At 40.1% G+C, this 21393-nt stretch overlaps 1 protein-coding gene across 2 annotated transcripts in view; it reads right to left on the reverse strand.

Moving 5' to 3' along the window:
- Positions 1–8422: 8422 nt before the first annotated feature.
- c11.1 (maestro heat like repeat family protein c11.1) overlaps positions 8423–21393 on the reverse strand; it is a 148941-nt gene continuing 135970 nt past the window's right edge. Inside the window, exons 24-25 of one of the 2 annotated variants that reach the window (XM_071686051.1) lie at positions 19222–19324; positions 8423–9510 (exon numbers count right to left, since the gene is read on the reverse strand). In XM_071686051.1, coding sequence (XP_071542152.1) covers positions 9356–9510; positions 19222–19324 — 258 coding nt within the window. In that variant the 3' untranslated portion in view covers positions 8423–9355. The remainder of the gene's footprint in view (positions 9511–19221; positions 19325–21393) is intronic. The other variant, XM_071686050.1, reaches the window with a different exon arrangement.

The raw sequence follows: 21393 nt of genomic DNA on the forward strand, positions 1-21393 counted from the left end.
CACATAGATAGGTAGGTGTTAAAAGTACATTATTTATTCAACAGCAAATCCATTTTGAGACTCAAATGAGGACTGGTCACACTATACTGATCAATGGTCTTCTAATGGAAAGACCTTGGCCCAATGTGTGACATGCAACTGCAGTTTTATGGCAAAATATATTAGTGGAGAAACTGCAGAAGCTGGTGACTGAGTTTGGTAAAGTGTGTGAAAGAAGAAAGTTAAGAGTAAATGTGAATAAGAGCAAGGTTATTAGGTACAGTAGGGTTGAGGGTCAAGTCAATTGGGAGGTAAGTTTGAATGGAGAAAAACTGGAGGAAGTAAAGTGTTTTAGATATCTGGGAGTGGATCTGGCAGCAGATGGAACCATGGAAGTGGAAGTGGATCATAGGGTGGGGGAGGGTGCGAAAATCCTGGGAGCCTTGAAGAATGTGTGGAAGTCGAGAACATTATCTCGGAAAGCAAAAATGGGTATGTTTGAAGGAATTGTGGTTCCAACAATGTTGTATGGTTGCGAGGCGTGGGCTATGGATAGAGTTGTGCGCAGGAGGATGGATGTGCTGGAAATGAGATGTTTGAGGACAATGTGTGGTGTGAGGTGGTTTGATCGAGTAAGTAACGTAAGGGTAAGAGAGATGTGTGGAAATAAAAAGAGCGTGGCTGAGAGAGCAGAAGAGGGTGTTTTGAAATGGTTTGGGCACATGGAGAGAATGAGTGAGGAAAGATTGACCAAGAGGATATATGTGTCGGAGGTGGAGGGAACGAGGAGAAGAGGGAGACCAAATTGGAGGTGGAAAGATGGAGTGAAAAAGATTTTGTGTGATCGGGGCCTGAACATGCAGGAGGGTGAAAGGAGGGCAAGGAATAGAGTGAATTGGAGCGATGTGGTATACCGGGGTTGACGTGCTGTCAGTGGATTGAATCAAGGCATGTGAAGCGTCTGGGGTAAACCATGGAAAGCTGTGTAGGTATGTATATTTGCGTGTGTGGACGTATGTATATACATGTGTATGTGGGTGGGTTGGGCCATTTCTTTCGTCTGTTTCCTTGCACTACCTCGCAAACGCGGGAGACAGCGACAAAGCAAAAAAAAAAAAAAAAATTAGTGGAATGCTGCAAATGTAGGCATCAAATATGAATAAAACAAAGAATAAAAGTGGTAGAGAAATTTTTCATCATAACATAACTAACCTAACAAATATTTTGAAGTTTTTGTGTGTTCTGCATTTAAAGGCAATATATAAATCACACAATACCAAATCAATACCTTAAAATGACATACAAGAAAGGCAATCAGAAAACTGGAAAACACACAAATGCTTTTATTTTGAGATTTTCAACTTACAAAAAGCACACTTAGTTCTAAAAAGCTTTAAAATTTACTATAATTTATCTTATATTACCTTATCACAGAACCCTCACTCCCTGAGGGAGCTTTTCTCCAAAGGGTGGCCTATAAGGAAGTCACCAGGCAGCAGCAAGCCCAGTTTGAAATTGCACATGGACAAATGATGCATTACAACCGTCAAACACTGGAATCAAGCCAAACAGGACTTTTTCACCAGTCATGGGCAAACGTTGGATCCCAGATTCGACTACCATGAAGCTTCTTTCCATTGCAATGTTATTTCATACCCAAAAGGATTATACATATTAAGCACTGTAATGCAGGATTTTCATTATTAATGAAATTTTAAACCAAATACCAATTATTACATAAAGAAACCTGGTATGGTATATGAATAATCTAAATATTCTACTATTAGGAATATAAGAATGAAATTTAATGATTTTGAGGTAATCAAATATTCTCATGTCAAAACAATGAGACACAAAAATGATGTTAATGCACATATACTGTGAAATCTGTCTTCAGTAAAGAAGGGAAAGAGATCTCGAGACCTTGCCCCAGCTTGAATACCAATGATGCAATACGAGAACCAGTTTGGAGAGTGTCAACCCAAAGGAATTCTTGCAATACCTCATGAATCTGTTCCAGCATAAAAACTAAATGGAGCTTCGATTGTCCTTGGTACCAAAAACTGTAATGGTTGTTGATGTATTACTCGACTCAGTTAAGTCCAGATCATCAAGGAAACCTGTCATTGGTAGGGGAAGCAAAGACAGACCACAAGGCCAAAGATTCCCTGCCCTGACTACTGCACTAGTACTTAACTAAGAAAACAGGATCCAGATATAGTCTATCTAAATTTAGGAAGTATTTGCAATATTTATTTGGGTTTCCTATAGTGGAATCAGTTAGGCTTTGATTGCTTCATATGGAGACACTTGTTGCTGATGTAACCTTGTTTCACTGTTAGGGAATGGAATGACAAACTCCAAGGTCCCACGTTCTGACTAGTGCATCAATAATACACTTGGGGGAAGGGAACAGTCATAAGATGTATGTCTAAAGGCAGTCCTTACATAGCCTCCTGGTAATGTCCCTTTATGGAAACTCATTATGGTGGTACTCATCTTCAATGTATACCAATTTCTGCTAGGTTATTAAGTCAGGATCGCCTAACCCTGTGCCAGCAGTTCGGGAGGTGACAAACCCCATGACCAAAGGTTCCCATACCCCCTTCTAGTGTGTTCAATTACCCCAAGACCAATTTCTGAGAAATAGTCCTGGTGTTACTCAGCATCTCTCCAGCAGCTCCTATAGCCAGACACTGTGCTACTTCCAGTGGGAGGAAAATCTGGAATCCTATGGAGTGATATGTAAACCCATCATAGCCGAGTCTGGTAACATAGCTGGGGGTGCCCACCTTGGTAAAAATCTTTGCATTCCTCATGGGACTGGTCATTACAAATCCTTTAAAGGGTTTTGGCTTTCTTTCATATCTGTCTTCCAGGGGATTACACATGACAGCACAAAAACGGATGTAAGTTAATGAGGGCCTTTTCACTGATAACTCCTGGTGATGCCTAACTAACGTGGGAAAAGGTGATTAATTATGAAAGAAAAAATTGATGAGTTTATGTTACAGTGTTAAGATGATGGAAGACCTTCAGTCTAATGTAGTTTTCATAGCACTGTGCTTTAAACAAATGTCCCTCCAAAACTGAGTGGATGGAACCCATGAACTGTCATGAAATACTGAGAAAAAAAACAAACTCTGTATCCTACATGGGATAACAAAATGGTGGAAAGCATATTAAGCCTAAAAATAGAACAAGGAAGATAACAGTCATTAAATCCACAAGAGTGCCATGGAGCATACCAATAATATAATCAGAACAAAAATGTTGGAATCTCGAATGGGCATTTAATATAGTATGAGGAGAATTATGAAACAGGTTGATGTGCTATCAGTGGACTGAACCAGGGCATGTGAAATGTCTCAGGTAAACCATGGAAAGGTCTATGGGGGCGTGGATTTGGATAGGAAGCTGTGGTTTAGGTGCATTACACATGACAGCTAGAGAGAGAGTGTGAACGAATGTGGCCTTTTTTGCCTGTTTTCCTGGGGCTACCTCACTGACGCAGGGGATAGCGATGCTGTTTCCTGTGGGGTGGGGTGGAGCGGCTCCTAGAGTGGATGAAGGCAAGCATGAATATGTACATGTGTATATATTTATATGTATATGCAGATGTATGTGTATGTGCATTTATGTATATACATGTGTGTATGAGTGGATGCATCATTCTTCATCTGTTTCCTGACGCTACCTCGCTGACGCAGGAAACAGTGATCAAGTGTAATACATAAATAAAAAGGAAAACTAGAAATGTTAATGTGAAAACTTGTCATGGTTAAAATAAGTCTCAGATGAACGCTGATGACAACAATGAAATCAATGTAAGCCAGGTGTACAGTGAGTCCTACTGAGTTAGCACTGCCATCATGGCAACATCTTAGTTGGTAACCCTAAGACCAATTAGTTTAAAAAATTTCTTACAATTTCAGTCATGTGGGGCCAGAATATTAACTCATTCAACCTAGCCATAGTCATACAGAACCTTTCATAGCCAGCCATGTGCCAATTCTAACATAGTCACCATATGAGTTTCCATTACCACCATCCAACATAACTCTCTCTCTCTCGGTACTCTTACAGTTTCAGTCATGTGGGGCCAGAATGTTAACTATTCAACCTAGCCTAGTCATACAGAACCCTCCATAGCCTACAGCATGCAAGCCATGTGCCAACTCCAACACAGCCACCATATGTTTCCATTACCACCATCCAACATAACTCCTCTCCATAGGAACTCTGGCTTGCTTATTTGTATCCTATACTGTTATAATCACATGATCTACAGAAAATGGGAACCTTGAGCAGGGTTACCCTGTCCCACTGCAGGTACATACATCTTCCTTGCAAATGAAGAGGGCATTCTGTGTTTCTAGCAGTTCTCATAAATTCCAACTTATCTTCTCTTTTGTTCACGTATTTTTATCATTTTACCCAACTACTGCATTTTCTTCATGGCAGTCAACTGCCACTATCATCTCATCACAGTCTTCTTTCTGATTGTGGGTGCATGGTAAAATGTTTCATACCACATAAAGTTTTCTCAGAGTATAATCTACCATTAAGTCACACTCACCGAGCATTATGAACCATCTTAGCTATTCTTCCAATTGGCTCTTTTCCTTTGAAAACCAGAAAAACAAGCTAATGGCAGATGGTCTGTCAGAATACATATCATGTATCCCAAATCAGTGTTGAGTCAAATATGTAATGGCTAATGCCTCTTCTTTCAAAGGCCCTATAATTCTTTTCTGTAGAAGTCAGCCTCCTACTGAAATATGACCAGTCTGAGTGAGCCCAGCATGTTGGCCTATTGCAACATCCCCTATTGTATAGTCATCTGCATATGTAATTACATATTTGTGCTGTATTCAGAGGGAGTTTTATGCACATGGGACCTCATTTCTTGAACATTCTCTCCCTTCTTAAATTTCTGCATGCTGTCTGCATTAAATATCTTTTTTCTTTCATACTTGATCACCATTTCCTGTGTTAAAGAAGTAATGCCAGGAACAGATGATCCACCACTTACATACTATAAAAAGTACAGTACTTTCTCACAAATGTCCTTTGGTTGTTGCATCCCTACATCTTTCTACCTTCATCATCAGGCTGTTTTAAAAACTTGACGGTTATGATAAGGTCACCCATCACTCTTCTTTCTAACAAGGTGGGCAAATTTAAAGCTTCTAGCCTTTCTCTGTAAAATGCAAAAACTATTTGCTAAAATCGGGATAGGAGGTCCATGGCTAATTTTTCCTTTGAATGATAGGAAGCCTGTTTCACTCTATTGATCCATGCTATCATTTTTTCAATGCTTCACATCATGTTTCCCTCATGTAAGTTCTATATGAGGTTTGGCTACTCCCAAAATTCCTTCTATATATGTAGGATAATAATCTGACAGGTGAAGATTGTAATTCCATTCATGGTTTGGATCCAAGCAGTACTGCAGAGCTGCCTGGGGTCTGATCTTTTCCTCACAAATTGGGTCACATATATACTCGTATTGCTTTCTTTTTAAAGCAACATTTTTTTGGTTTCTGGGACAACTTTGCTGTTTAAAGTCTACTTTGCATTTCCAAGTGCTTTACATGTCCAAATCAGGCCTTTCCTGTTACCACTATGTCATCTATGTACACATATCCAACTCAACCACTGAGGTCCATGAGCACTTGATTTAAAATTCTCTGGAATGATGCTGACAAATCCTTCAGTCTAAATGCTGTTTTCTGGTTATCCTCCATCAGTGTTATTTGGTGTTGCCCTTATCTGAGGTTCAGGCTTATGAAGTATTTACTCTTTCCCATTAGAGACAAATGTTGTGAATGTTTGGCATCAGGCAGCAGTCACCCTCCTACTTATTTAATTTTCTGGAGTCCAAGCAATCACAGTTTGGCCAACAAATCTTTCTTAGGTTCGAATTTGCATCATGTGCAAACTATGAAGGCTGAACAATTCCTTACACTAGCATTTCTATTATCTGTCACTTTATCTCTTAGTGGTACTTTGCAGGCATTGGATAAAGGTTCACACAGTAGAACCATTTGCCTTGATCTTGTTGAGGAAGTATATGGTAATAGTAATGGATTCATCTGACAGTGAAAATGCCAAAGAATATTTTACTTCACTAGCTTTCTTTCACACATGTGATTTTGTTCATTTCAACCTGACATAATCCCTTTACAACTGTACTTTGATAAAATAGTACTTAACATGGGTAATGATACTGAAAAAAAAATCTCTATCACTGCATCCATTAAAATTATATTTTGAAAGGGGGGTTACGTCCCTGACCGTTTGTAAGTTGAATTGTTCATAAGTTGGAAAATAAGAAGATATGTATAAAATTAGAGTAAATACCTATACCTGACAGTAATAATGTACTCAATATTGTATTCTGAAGCAAACATACTAAGAACATCACACTGAGCAATGCTTAACGAAAAATACGCACATTTAAGTATTTTTGCTCTTCAGAAGTATGAGTAATTCACTGTATGTTGGATTTTGAATTAAATATTGTTTTTTGAACTCTTTCATAAGTTCATGTATCCTTCAGTTGGATGTTCGTAAATTGGGTATCCCCTATACATTTAAAAAAATAGTTTTGAAGCCCTCTTCTCAGAATTTGCAGTTTTGGCTTGCAAACATCCTAATGTCATGACTATTACATTATTTTAATTACCTTGAAACAACAAAAGTCACGAGTCCTCCTTTATAAAATGATATTACTTATTCAATTCAATAGCCAATCTTTACTCAACCATTAAACACATCCATGCATGATTCATGTGTTTCCCTAAGACAGGAAGAAGTAATGCTATTTACGCCACCTATGTAGGTCTCACTTTGTAGTTAGGCACGATTTAGTGCAACTCTCCTGGTCTGTCTGACTCACCCTACCTTCCTTAAAAAGGTGGAACTATTTCTTTAATCCCTCTGACTGGGGGTCCATATCTGTGAAGAGTGCCTTCCACAACAGTTCAGGCACATTTGAACAACATTATGGACAACAGGATTTGGGAGGGTTTCCACATCACACTGTTCATCCATAAGTATGCATCACCTAAAGGTTCAAATTATGTGCATAAAAGACCACATAATAGCCTCTGCTTTTTCCTGACAAATGTTGGCTTTCATCTAAGGTATCACTGTTTCCTCTATTTTCTTTGAAATTCTGTTGCAAAACTGAAATCTGTCTGTCATGGCCTGAGTCACCAAATTGCTTTTGAGGAAACTGGATCACAGATGCATAAACATCCCTTGAAGTTTGGTTTATATGCAAATTTTTTCTTGGTCCAGCTGTAACTTGGCAATGGTCCCAAATTCTCTGGTGTCCACACATGTATAACACTCATACACATGTACATCTTGTTACATCTGTACATTACTTATACATCTAGATGCTATTTTGTTCATCCCAACACTAGTAAAATAAACAAGTTAAAGCTTTGACCACTTAAAGGGGGAAGGGAACCTGCGCGGGAGCACCCTGACCGATTCTAGGTCAAGTAAACATCTAATGTGGAACAATCAAAGCTGCTTTCTGACTAAGTGACAGCTTGACGTTTTTGTTTTGAATCTTTATTTTTTATACCTGATTGCCATTTCCCCCTTTAGCAAGGTAATGCCAGGAACAGATGAAGGCACTTTTGCTCATATCCATTCTCTAGCTATCAGGTGCAATTCAATCTGTTATCAGATAATCTTTTGAGATTAACTAGCACCACCACTTTAGTGATATTATGGAAGGGGTCTGAAATTAACATAAAAATCTTTTATGTTATACTTAACCCAAAAGGGTTAATTGATGAGGTTTACTGCTTGCCTGGAAAGCTAAGAACTTTCCATCATGAGATGAATTAGCATGATAAAATGGGTATCCTTCAAATCTAGACTTGTGGTCCACATGTTGCTCTGGAAAATGTTGACTCTTCCACTGAGGTCATTTTGACTTTCTGTTATTATATTTGCTTGTTTAAAAGAAAAATGTCTTTAAATAACAAAAATATATGGAAAAAATATAAAATATGAAAATCTAAAAGTTGTGGTTAGGCTGACCATCACCTGACACCAGAGTTTCCATGTTCTTAAGGGACAACAAAGTACCTATAATTCATTTTCAAAACTCTCAAATAGAAGAGTATTACCAATCTGACATCTATGAAGACCGAAAAGCTGCAAGATGATGAAAAGCAACAGTCAGCAGGCACAAAAAGTACCAGTGAGCAATTGAAATAAATAAGACTTGATGCCACTTCACCTCAGCAAGCTGCTCGAGCTCTGAACATGCATCCCCTGGCTTCATGAGTCTTATGAAGGCTGAAGCAGTTAAATTCTCATAGATACACCTCATATGATACTTTTAGAGGATAAACTGTGTCTTAACCACTCGTAGAGCTGCTACGGCTCTGTTTGATGGAGAGTAACACATCACTTATAAAACATAATTTACAATAACCAAAAAATAATCGTATTCAAATATACAGTATACTGCCTTTCCCTATAAACTATGTCCCTGACAGCTGAATGCATTAAACTAGCATGTATAACAAAAATTAATATAGTGCTGTTCATGTTCTGAACTATACAACAAGCAAACATATATTCTCGGGAATAAAATTGTGCAACCGTGCAACTACAGTGAATAGGTGATATGCAAATGATGTCAGTTCCTGACTTTCAGAATTGTTAGTTATCTGTTAATAATAGTCCACAGCCTATCAGCAATCTTTGAAAATTTGTTTTTGAACACACATACCAATATATCTTTGAAAATTTGTTTTTGAACACATATACCAATAATCATATGAATATCAGCAACAACCAATTTTACAACAGTATTTCAAAGATATCAACTAGGTGCATATTTAAAAGAATGAGGAAATTTTACATAAAAGTACTATCAACAATCAAACAGTCAAATAAGAAGTTATCATACATATACATCTTCATTCATTCATAATTACCCCAAGAGCCAATTTTATGAAAGTCTTGGTGTCATCCAGGACCTTTCTAAAAGTTCCTGCAGCCAAAGGCTACACTACTTCCAGAAGCTGGGAAATGTTGACTCCTTGGGAGTGACAAGTTCTTTGATGAGACTGTACTTCCAGTGATACAGCCTCGTCAAGGGGACTTTTCACTTGTAACCTTATGCAGGTAGAGTCTGGTAACACCTATATACTTCTTTATAATATTAATGCAAAATTTGATGAAGCTGAACGACTATTTATTTGATAAGCTTATTATGGTCTTTTGATGACTAGTTCACTTTACATTCATGGATAAAGTGAAAAATAATATCAACACAAGGTCTTCATGCAACTAACATGAAAAACCCTGTATTACAATATTACCTATTCCCATAACACTACAAAAGCTGATTATGCCGGAAGAGAAGTGGAATTGCAATTGCAGCAGCAGTTCTTACAGAGGGATCTGGATCACGTAGAAGGTACAGTAGGCCATGGCTGACTGTTGATACACCTAGCTCGTCACTACTTTCACAGTGATACACCAGATTACCTGCAGTGATAAAACACACAGTGACATGTTAAAACAAGTGCAATTATATACCAATTATGAAATGCAAATTTTTTTTTTTTTTCATACTATTCGCTATTTCCCGCGATAGCGAGGTAGCGTTAAGAACAGAGGACTGGGCCTTTGAGGGAATATCCTCACTGATGACTGTGCCCCAGGCTTACTGCTGTCCAAAATCAAGAAATGATTAAAAAAAAAAATAGGAAAGGGGGAAAGCATCTGAGAGTGTACCTAAATGAAGGAGGGACTTAAGGGCAACTAAAAGAAATACTGGAACCTTGATAAAAACTACTGCTGTTCTGGATCATACTTTTCTAATGAAAGCATACTGAAAGACAAGATCGGGCAAGCAAGCCTAAATTAAGAAATCATCAGACATGGGGGAGCTGACCAATTCTGCCTCCAAGTGGTATCATCAAAAGTATAAATCACATTCAATTATGTATTACTGTAAGTGGTTGGAATAGAGTATGGCATCATCAAGGCCCTTCTTGCCCCAGAGAGGCTCACTTTTCCCTGTTCCCATGTGAAGCACAGGTCTCTGGGGAATGGAAGTTCAACTCATAAAGATGAACTGGTCTCTAAAATAGATTCTACTGATGTTAAGGTATTCCATTTAGCTTCAAAATCAGAGTTCTCTTGCCAAAAGGAAGGAAAAGTGACCCATGGCTTTCACTAGAAGACTTTATTTACATTTGTCATACACCTAACCCCTGTTACAACTGGTTACATTTACGGAAAACCTGTTGCTAAGTATCTTATCATTATATGAGCAATTGTATTATTGACTGGTTGGTAAGGTTATTTAATGTATGTATGACTCATGGTGGTGGCTGATTCATGTGAGAAACTGCAGAAGCTGGTGACTGAGTTTTGGTAAAGTGTGTGGAAGAAGAAAGTTAAGAGTAAATGTGAATAAGAGCAAGGTTATTAGGTACAGTAGGGTTGAGGGTCAAGTCAATTGGGAGGTGAGTTTGAATGGAGAAAAACTGGAGGAAGTGAAGTGTTTTAGATATCTGGGAGTGGATCTGGCAGCGGATGGAACCATGGAAGCGGAAGTGGATCATAGGGTGGGGGAGGGGGCGAAAATTTTGGGAGCCTTGAAAAATGTGTGGAAGTCGAGAACATTATCTCGGAAAGCAAAAATGGGTATGTTTGAAGGAATAGTGGTTCCAACAATGTTGTATGGTTGCGAGGCGTGGGCTATGGATAGAGTTGTGCGCAGGAGGATGGATGTGCTGGAAATGAGATGTTTGAGGACAATGTGTGGTGTGAGGTGGTTTGATCGAGTAAGTAACGTAAGGGTAAGAGAGATGTGTGGAAATAAAAAGAGCGTGGTTGAGAGAGCAGAAGAGGGTGTTTTGAAATGGTTTGGGCACATGGAGAGAATGAGTGAGGAAAGATTGACCAAGAGGATATATGTGTCGGAGGTGGAGGGAACGAGGAGAAGAGGGAGACCAAATTGGAGGTGGAAAGATGGAGTGAAAAAGATTTTGTGTGATCGGGGCCTGAACATGCAGGAGGGTGAAAGGAGGGCAAGGAATAGAGTGAATTGGAGCGATGTGGTATACAGGGGTTGACGTGCTGTCAGTGGATTGAATCAAGGCATGTGAAGCGTCTGGGGTAAACCATGGAAAGCTGTGTAGGTATGTATATTTGCGTGTGTGGACGTGTGTATGTACATGTGTATGGGGGGGGGGGGGTTGGGCCATTTCTTTCGTCTGTTTCCTTGCGCTACCTCGCAAACGCGGGAGACAGCGACAAAGTATAAAAAAAAAAAAAAAAAAAAAAAAAAAATGACTCATGGTGAGGTGCCTGAGGATTGGCGGAATGCATGCATAGTGCCATTGTACAAAGGCAAAGGGGATAAGAGTGAGTGCTCAAATTACAGAGGAATAAGTTTGTTGAGTATTCCTGGTAAATTATATGGGAGGGTATTGATTGAGAGGGTGAAGGCATGTACAGAGCATCAGATTGGGGAAGAGCAGTGTGGTTTCAGAAGTGGAAGAGGATGTGTGGATCAGGTGTTTGCTTTGAAGAATGTATGTGAGAAATACTTAGAAAAGCAAATGGATTTGTATGTAGCATTTATGGATCTGGAGAAGGTATATGATAGAGTTGATAGAGATGCTCTGTGGAAAGTATTAAGAATATATGGTGTGGGAGGCAAGTTGTAAGAAGCAGTGAAAAGTTTTTATCGAGGATGTAAAGCATGTGTACGTGTAGGAAGAGAGGAGAGTGATTGGTTCTCAGTGAATGTAGGTTTGCGACAGGGGTGTGTGATGTCTCCATGGTTGTTTAATTTGTTTATGGATGGGGTTGTTAGGGAGGTGAATGCAAGAGTTTTGGAAAGAGGGGCAAGTATGAAGTCTGTTGGGGATGAGAGAGCTTGGGAAGTGAGTCAGTTGTTGTTCGCTGATGATACAGCGCTGGTGGCTGATTCACGTGAGAAACTGCAGAAGCTGGTGACTGAGTTTGGTAAAGTGTGTGAAAGAAGAAAGTTAAGAGTAAATGTGAATAAGAGCAAGGTTATTAGGTACAGTAGGGTTGAGGGTCAAGTCAATTGGGAGGTAAGTTTGAATGGAGAAAAACTGGTGGAAGTAAAGTGTTTTAGATATCTGGGAGTGGATCTGTCAGCAGATGGAACCATGGAAGCGGAAGTGGATCATAGGGTGGGGGAGGGTGCGAAAATCCTGGGAGCCTTGAAGAATGTGTGGAAGTCGAGAACATTATCTCGGAAAGCAAAAATGGGTATGTTTGAAGGAATAGTGGTTCCAACAATGCTGTATGGTTGCGAGGCGTGGGCTATGGATAGAGTTGTGCACAGGAGGATGGATGTGCTGGAAATGAGATGTTTGAGGACAATGTGTGGTGTGAGGTGGTTTGATCGAGTAAGTAACGTAAGGGTAAGAGAGATGTGTGGAAATAAAAAGAGCGTGGTTGAGAGAGCAGAAGAGGGTGTTTTGAAATGGTTTGGGCACATGGAGAGAATGAGTGAGGAAAGATTGACCAAGAGGATATACGTGTCGGAGGTGGAGGGAACGAGGAGAAGTGGGAGACCAAATTGGAGGTGGAAAGATGGAGTGAAAAAGATTTTGTGTGATCGGGGCCTGAACATGCAGGAGGGTGAAAGGAGGGCAAGGAATAGAGTGAATTGGATCGATGTGGTATACCGGGGTTGACGTGCTGTCAGTGGATTGAATCAGGGCATGTGAAGCGTCTGGGGTAAACCATGGAAAGCTGTGTAGGTATGTATATTTGCGTGTGTGGATGTATGTATATACATGTGTATGGGGGTGGGTTGGGCCATTTCTTTCGTCTGTTTCCTTGCGCTACCTCGCAAACGCGGGAGACAGCGACAAAGCAAAAAAAAAAAAAAATGAGCAATTGAAACCCATTACAAGAAGGGTGTGTTCCTGAGCAAAAGTTTTACATATCCAACTCTTAATTATGGAATATCCTGTGCATGAAACAATTTAACAATATACTGCACTCTCATTATGTAATTTTGATGGTAAGCAATAAAATTTTACCAAAAAATATAGTGATAAGGGCTTGAGGTGACAGATGAATAGGATGGGGTGGACTTGGGGTTACTGGAAGAGATAGGATAGGGTACCAAGGGCTTTCTCTGTCCCCTCCTGAATAGCATGATTTACCAACTTTTTCAACTTGACACAGAGGGGGTTTTCCTTGATTTTTTGAAAAAGTCATCCACTGTGAACTGTACTTCCATATCTTTCTCTCTGTAATTACTCTAGAGAAAATATCAAAGAGGGCCAAAGCCATGTTTTGGAAGCTGAATGCTTCTGCTAACGCTATGGTTGTACAGTTGTGCCCCAGGTGAGTGACCAAGACCCATGGGCTTCACTATAGTCATAAGTTTCTAAAAAAAAATCCTACCTTCTAAGCACATTCAAAGTGATAGCCTTGTGTCCAGCACTCTCTTGAGCAGCTTTAACTTTTTTCTGTACATACTGAAATGGTTACACTTACTCTGATGAGTGTGTGTGAAACTGAAGTGAAGATGCTCAAAGCAATGACATCTTGTTTAAAAGCCAACTGCCAGAACATGTGATATGAATCAAAACATATTTTGCCAGTGGGTGAAATAGGAATCAAAATAATTTTGGTGTAACATCACTGATATATGCATAATGACCAAAAAAATAAAAAGTATCTTTCAATATTTCATCTTTAATGGAAAAAATTATGGTACAAAACATTTATTTTTTGTCACAAATGTATAAGCTTCTATCTTTATATCTTGGCCAGTATCCTAATACTCAAATGTCATGATGGTAAAATGTTGCTTAGCAAGTTGTTGCTGTACAAGGCTGACTATAACCTCAGTGTCTTCAACTAACTGATTTCCACACTTATCCTGGTAGTAGGAGAACCCACTTAGTAGTGGGATTACATTCCTTGAAAATCTGTTGTTAAGCAAGCATCTGAAACTCATTGTTTATGGGGAGTTATGTTCCTGATAATTACCAATGGAGACTTTGCAATGCTATGGAAGGCCCAAGGTGACACATTCACAGGTTGCCCATGGTTTAGAGCATTGGTTTGAATCCTGGTTGCGGCAGTTAGTCCACAGTCAACCCAATTGTTCATCCACCTCTTGGGGTTGGCTGTTAAAATGGGTACCTTGCTCAGGCTAGATATATATACATATATCTAGCCTGATGATACAGTGCTGGTGGCTGACTTAGGTGAGAAACTGCAGAAGCTGGTGACTGAGTTTGGTAAAGTGTGTGAAAGAAGAAAGTTGAGAGTAAATGTGAATAAGAGCAAGGTTATTAGGTACAGCAGGGTTGAGGGACAAGTCAATTGGGAGGTAAATTTGAATGGAGAAAAACTGGAGGAAGTGAAGTGTTTTAGATATCTGGGAGTGGATTTAGCAGCGGATGGAACCATAGAAGCGGAAGTGAATCAGAGGGTGGGGGAGGGGGCGAAAGTTCTGGGAGCGTTGAAGAATGTGTGGAAGTCGAGAATGTTATCTTGGAAAGCAAAAATGGGTATGTCTGAAGGAATAGTGGTTCCAACAATGTTATATGGTTGCAAGGCATGGGCTATAGATAGAGTTGTGCAGAGGAGGGTGGATGTGCTGGAAATGAGATGTTTGAGGACAATATGTGGTGTGAGGTGGTTTGATCAAGTAAGTAATGAAAGGGTAAGAGAGATGTGTGGTAATAAAAAGAGTGTGGTTGATAAAAAGAGTGTGGCTGAGAGAACAGAAGAGGGTGTGTTGAAATGGTTTGGTCACATGGAGAGAATGAGTGAAGAAAGATTGACAAAGAGGATATATGTGTCAGAGGTGGAGGGAACGAGGAGAAGTGGGAGACCAGATTGGAGGTGGAAAGATGGAGTGAAAAAGATTTTGAGTGATCGGGGCCTGAACATGCAGCAGGGTGAAAGGCATGCTAGGAATAGAGTAAATTGGAACAATGTGGTATACCGGGGTCGACGTGCTGTCAATGTATAATGCACTGAAACCACAGCTCTCTTTCCACATCCAGGCCCCACACTCTTTATTACCACACGTCTCTCTTACCCTATTATTACTTACTCAATCAAACCACCTCACACCACATATTGTCCTCAAACATCTCATTTCCAGCACATCCAACCTCTTCCGCACAACTCTATCCATAGCCCACGCCTCGCAACCATATAACATTGTTGGAACCCCTATTTCTTCAAACATATCCATTTTATATAGCATTAATGAGATGGCTTTGACTAAGGCCTCAGCTGCTCATGCCATCTCGGCTAACATAAAACAAAAATGGGCGCTTATACAAGATTCTGCATCAGCTATTCTGTTATACTGTGGCAAGAAGCATAAAGGATATAAACTGATAAAACCATTATGTGACGTTCAATTTTTTCATTCATTTCAAGCTAAAAGTTTGTTTTCTAAATTGTTTCTTACATTTTTCATATGTATATATATGTATGTGTGTGTGTGTGTGTGTGTGTGTGTGTGTGTGTGTGTGTGTGTGTGTGTATATATATGTATATTATCCCTGGGGATAGGGGTGAAAGAATACTTCCCACGTATTCCTCGCGTGTCGTAGAAAGCGACTAGAGGGGACGGGAGCGGGGGGCCGGAAATCCTCCCCTCCTTGTATAAACTTTCTAAAATGGGAAACAGAAGAAGGAGTCACGCGGGGAGTGCTCATCCTCCTCGTAGGCTCAGAGTGGGGTGCCTAAATGTGTGTGGATGTAACCAAGATGTGAAAAAAGGAGAGATAGGTAGTATGTTTGAGGAAAGGAACCTGGATGTTTTGGCTCTGAGTGAAATGAAGCTCAAGGGTAAAGGGGAAGAGTGGTTTGGAAATGTCTGGGGAGTGGAGTCAGGGGTTAGTGAGAGGACAAGAGCAAGGGAAGGAGTAGCAATACTCCTAAAACAGGAGTTGTGGGAGTATGTGATAGAATGTAAGAAAGTAAATTCCCGATTAATATGGGTAAAATTGAAAGTTGATGGAGAGAGGTGGGTGATTATTGGTGCATATGCACCTGGGCATGAGAAGAAAGATCATGAGAGGCAAGTGTTTTGGGAGCAGCTAAATGAGTGTGTTAGCGGTTTTGATGCACGAGACCGGGTTATAGTGATGGGTGATTTGAATGCAAAGGTGAGTAATGTGGCAGTTGAGGGAATAATTGGTATGCATGGGGTGTTCAGTGTTGTAAATGGAAATGGTGAAGAGCTTGTAGATTTATGTGCTGAAAAAGGACTGATGATTGGGAATACCTGGTTTAAAAAGCGAGATATACATAAGTATACTTATGTAAGTAGGAGAGATGGCCAGAGAGCGTTATTGGATTACGTGTTAATTGACAGGCGTGCGAAAGAGAGACTTTTGGATGTCAATGTGCTGAGAGGTGCAACTGGAGGGATGTCTGATCATTATCTTGTGGAGGCTAAGGTGAAGATTAGTATGGGTTTTCAGAAAAGAAGAGTGAATGTTGGGGTGAAGAAGGTGGTGAGAGTAAGTGAGCTTGGGAAGGAGACCTGTGTGAAGAAGTATCAGGAGAGACTGTGTACAGAATGGAAAAAGGTGAGAACAATGGAAGTAAGGGGAGTGGGGGAGGAATGGGATGTATTTAGGGAATCAGTGATGGATTGCGCAAAAGATGCTTGTGGCATGAGAAGAGTGGGAGGTGGGCTGTTTAGAAAGGGTAGTGAGTGGTGGGATGAAGAAGTAAGAGTATTAGTGAAAGAGAAGAGAGAGGCATTTGGACGATTTTTGCAGGGAAAAAATGCAATTGAGTGGGAGAAGTATAAAAGAAAGAGACAGGAGGTCAAGAGAAAGGTGCAAGAGGTGAAAAAAAGGGCAAATGAGAGTTGGGGTGAGAGACTATCAGTAAATTTTAGGGAGAATAAAAAGATGTTCTGGAAGGAGGTAAATAGGGTGCGTAAGACAAGGGAGCAAATGGGAACTTCAGTGAAGGGCGTAAATGGGGAGGTGATAACAAGTAGTGGTGATGTGAGAAGGAGATGGAATGAGTATTTTGAAGGTCTGTTGAATGTGTCTGATGACAGAGTGGCAGATATAGGGTGTTTGGGTCGAGGTGGTGTGCAAAGTGAGAGGGTTAGGGAAAATGATTTGGTAAACAGAGAAGAGGTAGTAAAAGCTTTGCGGAAGATGAAAGCCGGCAAGGCAGCAGGTTTGGATGGTATTGCAGTGGAATTTATTAAAAAAGGGGGTGACTGTATTGTTGACTGGTTGGTAAGGTTATTTAATGTATGTTTGACTCATGGTGAGGTGCCTGAGGATTGGCGGAATGCGTGCATAGTGCCATTGTACAAAGGCAAAGGGGATAAGAGTGAGTGCTCAAATTACAGAGGTATAAGTTTGTTGAGTATTCCTGGTAAATTATATGGGAGGGTATTGATTGAGAGGGTGAAGGCATGTACAGAGCATCAGATTGGGGAAGAGCAGTGTGGTTTCAGAAGTGGGAGAGGATGTGTGGATCAGGTGTTTGCTTTGAAGAATGTATGTGAGAAATACTTAGAAAAGCAAATGGATTTGTATGTAGCATTTATGGATCTGGAGAAGGCATATGATAGAGTTGATAGAGATGCTCTGTGGAAGGTATTAAGAATATATGGTGTGGGAGGCAAGTTGTTAGAAGCAGTGAAAAGTTTTTATCGAGGATGTAAGGCATGTGTACGTGTAGGAAGAGAGGAAAGTGATTGGTTCTCAGTGAATGTAGGTTTGCGGCAGGGGTGTGTGATGTCTCCATGGTTGTTTAATTTGTTTATGGATGGGGTTGTTAGGGAGGTAAATGCAAGAGTCTTGGAAAGAGGGGCAAGTATGAAGTCTGTTGGGGATGAGAGAGCTTGGGAAGTGAGTCAGTTGTTGTTCGCTGATGATACAGCGCTGGTGGCGGATTCATGTGAGAAACTGCAGAAGCTGGTGACGGAGTTTGGTAAAGTGTGTGGAAGAAGAAAGTTAAGAGTAAATGTGAATAAGAGCAAGGTTATTAGGTACAGTAGGGTTGAGGGTCAAGTCAATTGGGAGGTGAGTTTGAATGGAGAAAAACTGGAGGAAGTGAAGTGTTTTAGATATCTGGGAGTGGATCTGTCAGCGGATGGAACCATGGAAGCGGAAGTGGATCATAGGGTGGGGGAGGGGGCGAAAATTTTGGGAGCCTTGAAAAATGTGTGGAAGTCGAGAACATTATCCCGGAAAGCAAAAATGGGTATGTTTGAAGGAATAGTAGTTCCAACAATGTTGTATGGTTGCGAGGCGTGGGCTATGGATAGAGTTGTGCGCAGGAGGATGGATGTGCTGGAAATGAGATGTTTGAGGACAATGTGTGGTGTGAGGTGGTTTGATCGAGTAAGTAACGTAAGGGTGAGAGAGATGTGTGGAAATAAAAAGAGCGTGGTTGAGAGAGCAGAAGAGGGTGTTTTGAAATGGTTTGGGCACATGGAGAGAATGAGTGAGGAAAGATTGACCAAGAGGATATATGTGTCGGAGGTGGAGGGAACGAGGAGAAGAGGGAGACCAAATTGGAGGTGGAAAGATGGAGTGAAGAGGATTTTGTGTGATCGGGGCCTGAACATGCAGGAGGGTGAAAGGAGGGCAAGGAATAGAGTGAATTGGAGCGATGTGGTATACAGGGGTTGACGTGCTGTCAGTGGATTGAATCAAGGCATGTGAAGCGTCCGGGGTAAACCATGGAAAGCTGTGTAGGTATGTATATTTGCGTGTGTGGACGTGTGTATGTACATGTGTATGGGGAGGGTTGGGCCATTTCTTTCGTCTGTTTCCTTGCGCTACCTCGCAAACGCGGGAGACAGCGACAAAGTATAAAAAAAAAAAAAAAAAAAAAAGTATGAAAGAATGGCCATTATGGCCTCAAATGTGCAATTGCCTTTATCTTCCCATGTCTATAAAAGGGAAAAATGAAGTGTTACAGAACTATGCCTACTCAAGGTTACACTATGCATGAAAAATCACTTTTGATGAGGCTGTATCAATGGAAGTGCAGTCTCATCAAAGAACTTCTTATTCTAAAGGAGTCTACATTTACCTACAACTGGAAGTAGTGATCGGAGTGGAAGAAACATCTAAAAAGAGGTTCTAGGCAATGCCAGGACTCTTATAGATATTGGTCCTGGGGAAATTATAAACGAAGAAGGTAAATCATAAGTCAAAAATATATAATCATTACCAATCAAGAGGGCAGAAGCACGTCGTAGTGATGCCTCAGAGCTCTTGAAGTATGATGTAGTAGCTTGAATAAAGAATTTCACATGGTCTTTCAGATCTGTAACCTGTAAAGAGTAGATAAAAGAACAATTAGTTGCAAAAGCAAAACTAAAAATTATATAACATCAGTTGATCTTTAAGGTTCTTCGGGAACTGACTGAGCATTAATCAGAATCATGAGGTTGCCACAGAGGTTTTACAATGGAAAAAATTACCAAACCCTTTCACTGCTGATGAAGCAAATCTAGTTAATAAAATTTCAATCTTTTCATGACTATTGTCTAGTGTATGGCAATATTGTCAAAATATAGAAATAGTTGATAGGAATGTGAAATAGGAGCATTAGGGAGATAAATTGGGTAGAATAGTAGTTACAACCACTATGTGAGATAACTGGATAGAAGTAGTAGGTTGGAACACTAAGCAAGAACATTAGGTAGAAGCAACTGGTAGGAACATTAGGTAGAAGCCTCTGAAAACACTGCACAGGAGTTGAACTCTGCTAGTTGCCCATTAAGGGTAAGACACTAAAGGCTAAGAAGTGACACTAGGGTTCAACAGTTATGGAAACTTTTGCTATGGTTACCCCCTTGCGAGAGTTCCTGAAGGGAATAGGCATCAGAGATAGAGAGATAGGTAGATTCCCATACTCCAATTACAAATGTTAGAAATGGAACCTAAGCACCTACAGATATGCATCTACATGTCTAATAATGTTTGCAAAGACATGTGGCAAATCAATTAGAGAGATGTTCCTGATGAAATCTGCGATGACTTCAGTTCAGGAAGAATGTGAGGAGTGTTTTTGTAAACTGTGCCTTTCACTGCTCCTAAAGATAATAATCAGGGGGAGTAAGATCAAGTGACTGTGGTGGCCAAATGTCATTGAAATTATCATGTCCCTAAACATACTGTGTAGTACCTTCATGGAGATACAACCTGTATATGGAGCAGCAATGCCCTGTCACAAGTACCCATGGACAATTTTTCTTTGTTTAAATGTCCAATGAAGGGTAAAGGATCAATTTATAATAAAATTCTGAGTTGACTGTATCACTGAAGGATATGGGGCTGATGATCCAATTTTGTGATATGGCACAACATACACCAATCTTCTGATCATGTAATAAATGTCTCCTTAATCTCATGCGGATTAGTCGCCAACCAAATGCAGGTGTTTTGGGTGATAACATAACTGGATAAATGAAACCATATCTCATTAGTAAAAAAATTTGGTCCAAATACCCTCTCCATTGGCAGTAATAAAATCTATACACCACTGGCACTATTCCAAACACTTGACACTGTCTCTTTCTTTCAATTCATACACTGATGTTATTTTGCAGAATGCAGGTACAACTGCTTCTTCAACACTCTATGTGTGCTGCTATATGAGACATGTCTGCTGTGGCAATTTATGAGCAACCTTTTTCAGGTCTCGCATTATGCAATCCAAAATATCCAATATGAACGTTCTCTGTTCCTACTGCCAGCCTGCCAGACCTCAGCATGTTTGCAAATGATCCAGTTTCATGAAACTTAGCAATTAACCACCACAATGCTTTACAATCTAGCGCAGGAGTTTCAGGATACTTTTCACTAAACTTCTGTTGCACTTTATCTGAGCTTTATACCACCTGTTCAACCAAAATCACTTGAGCCTCAAGTCACAAAACCACTTTCACATCAACATGTTAGCATCCGGACATGCTTTTGAGCCTGATGTGATTTGAATGGTGTACACCCCACTGCTCAGGGATGTAAGATGAAGGGTATTCAATTACATGTAATCAAGGATGTAAGATGAAGGGTATTCGATTACATGTAATCAAATCATCATTTCCCCATTAGGGGCAATCATAGCCTAGCTGTTTGCATTCCCAAATACCATGAAAAAGGTCTTGAGTTTGAATCCTAGGTGTTGGAGGGTATTATGTGTCCTATGAAAGTGTGTGTTCATATGCACAGTATTCATGTTCATATACCTCTGTGGAAGATGAAAGCCGGCAAGGCAGCAGGTTTGGATGGTATTGCAGTGGAATTTATTAAAAAAGGGGGTGACTGTATTGTTGACTGGTTGGTAAGATTATTTAATGTATGTATGACTCATGGTTTTGGAAAGAGGGGCAAGTAT

Source organism: Panulirus ornatus, chromosome 41 (genome assembly GCF_036320965.1).
Source record: "Panulirus ornatus isolate Po-2019 chromosome 41, ASM3632096v1, whole genome shotgun sequence".
NCBI classification, from domain to species: domain Eukaryota; kingdom Metazoa; phylum Arthropoda; class Malacostraca; order Decapoda; family Palinuridae; genus Panulirus; species Panulirus ornatus.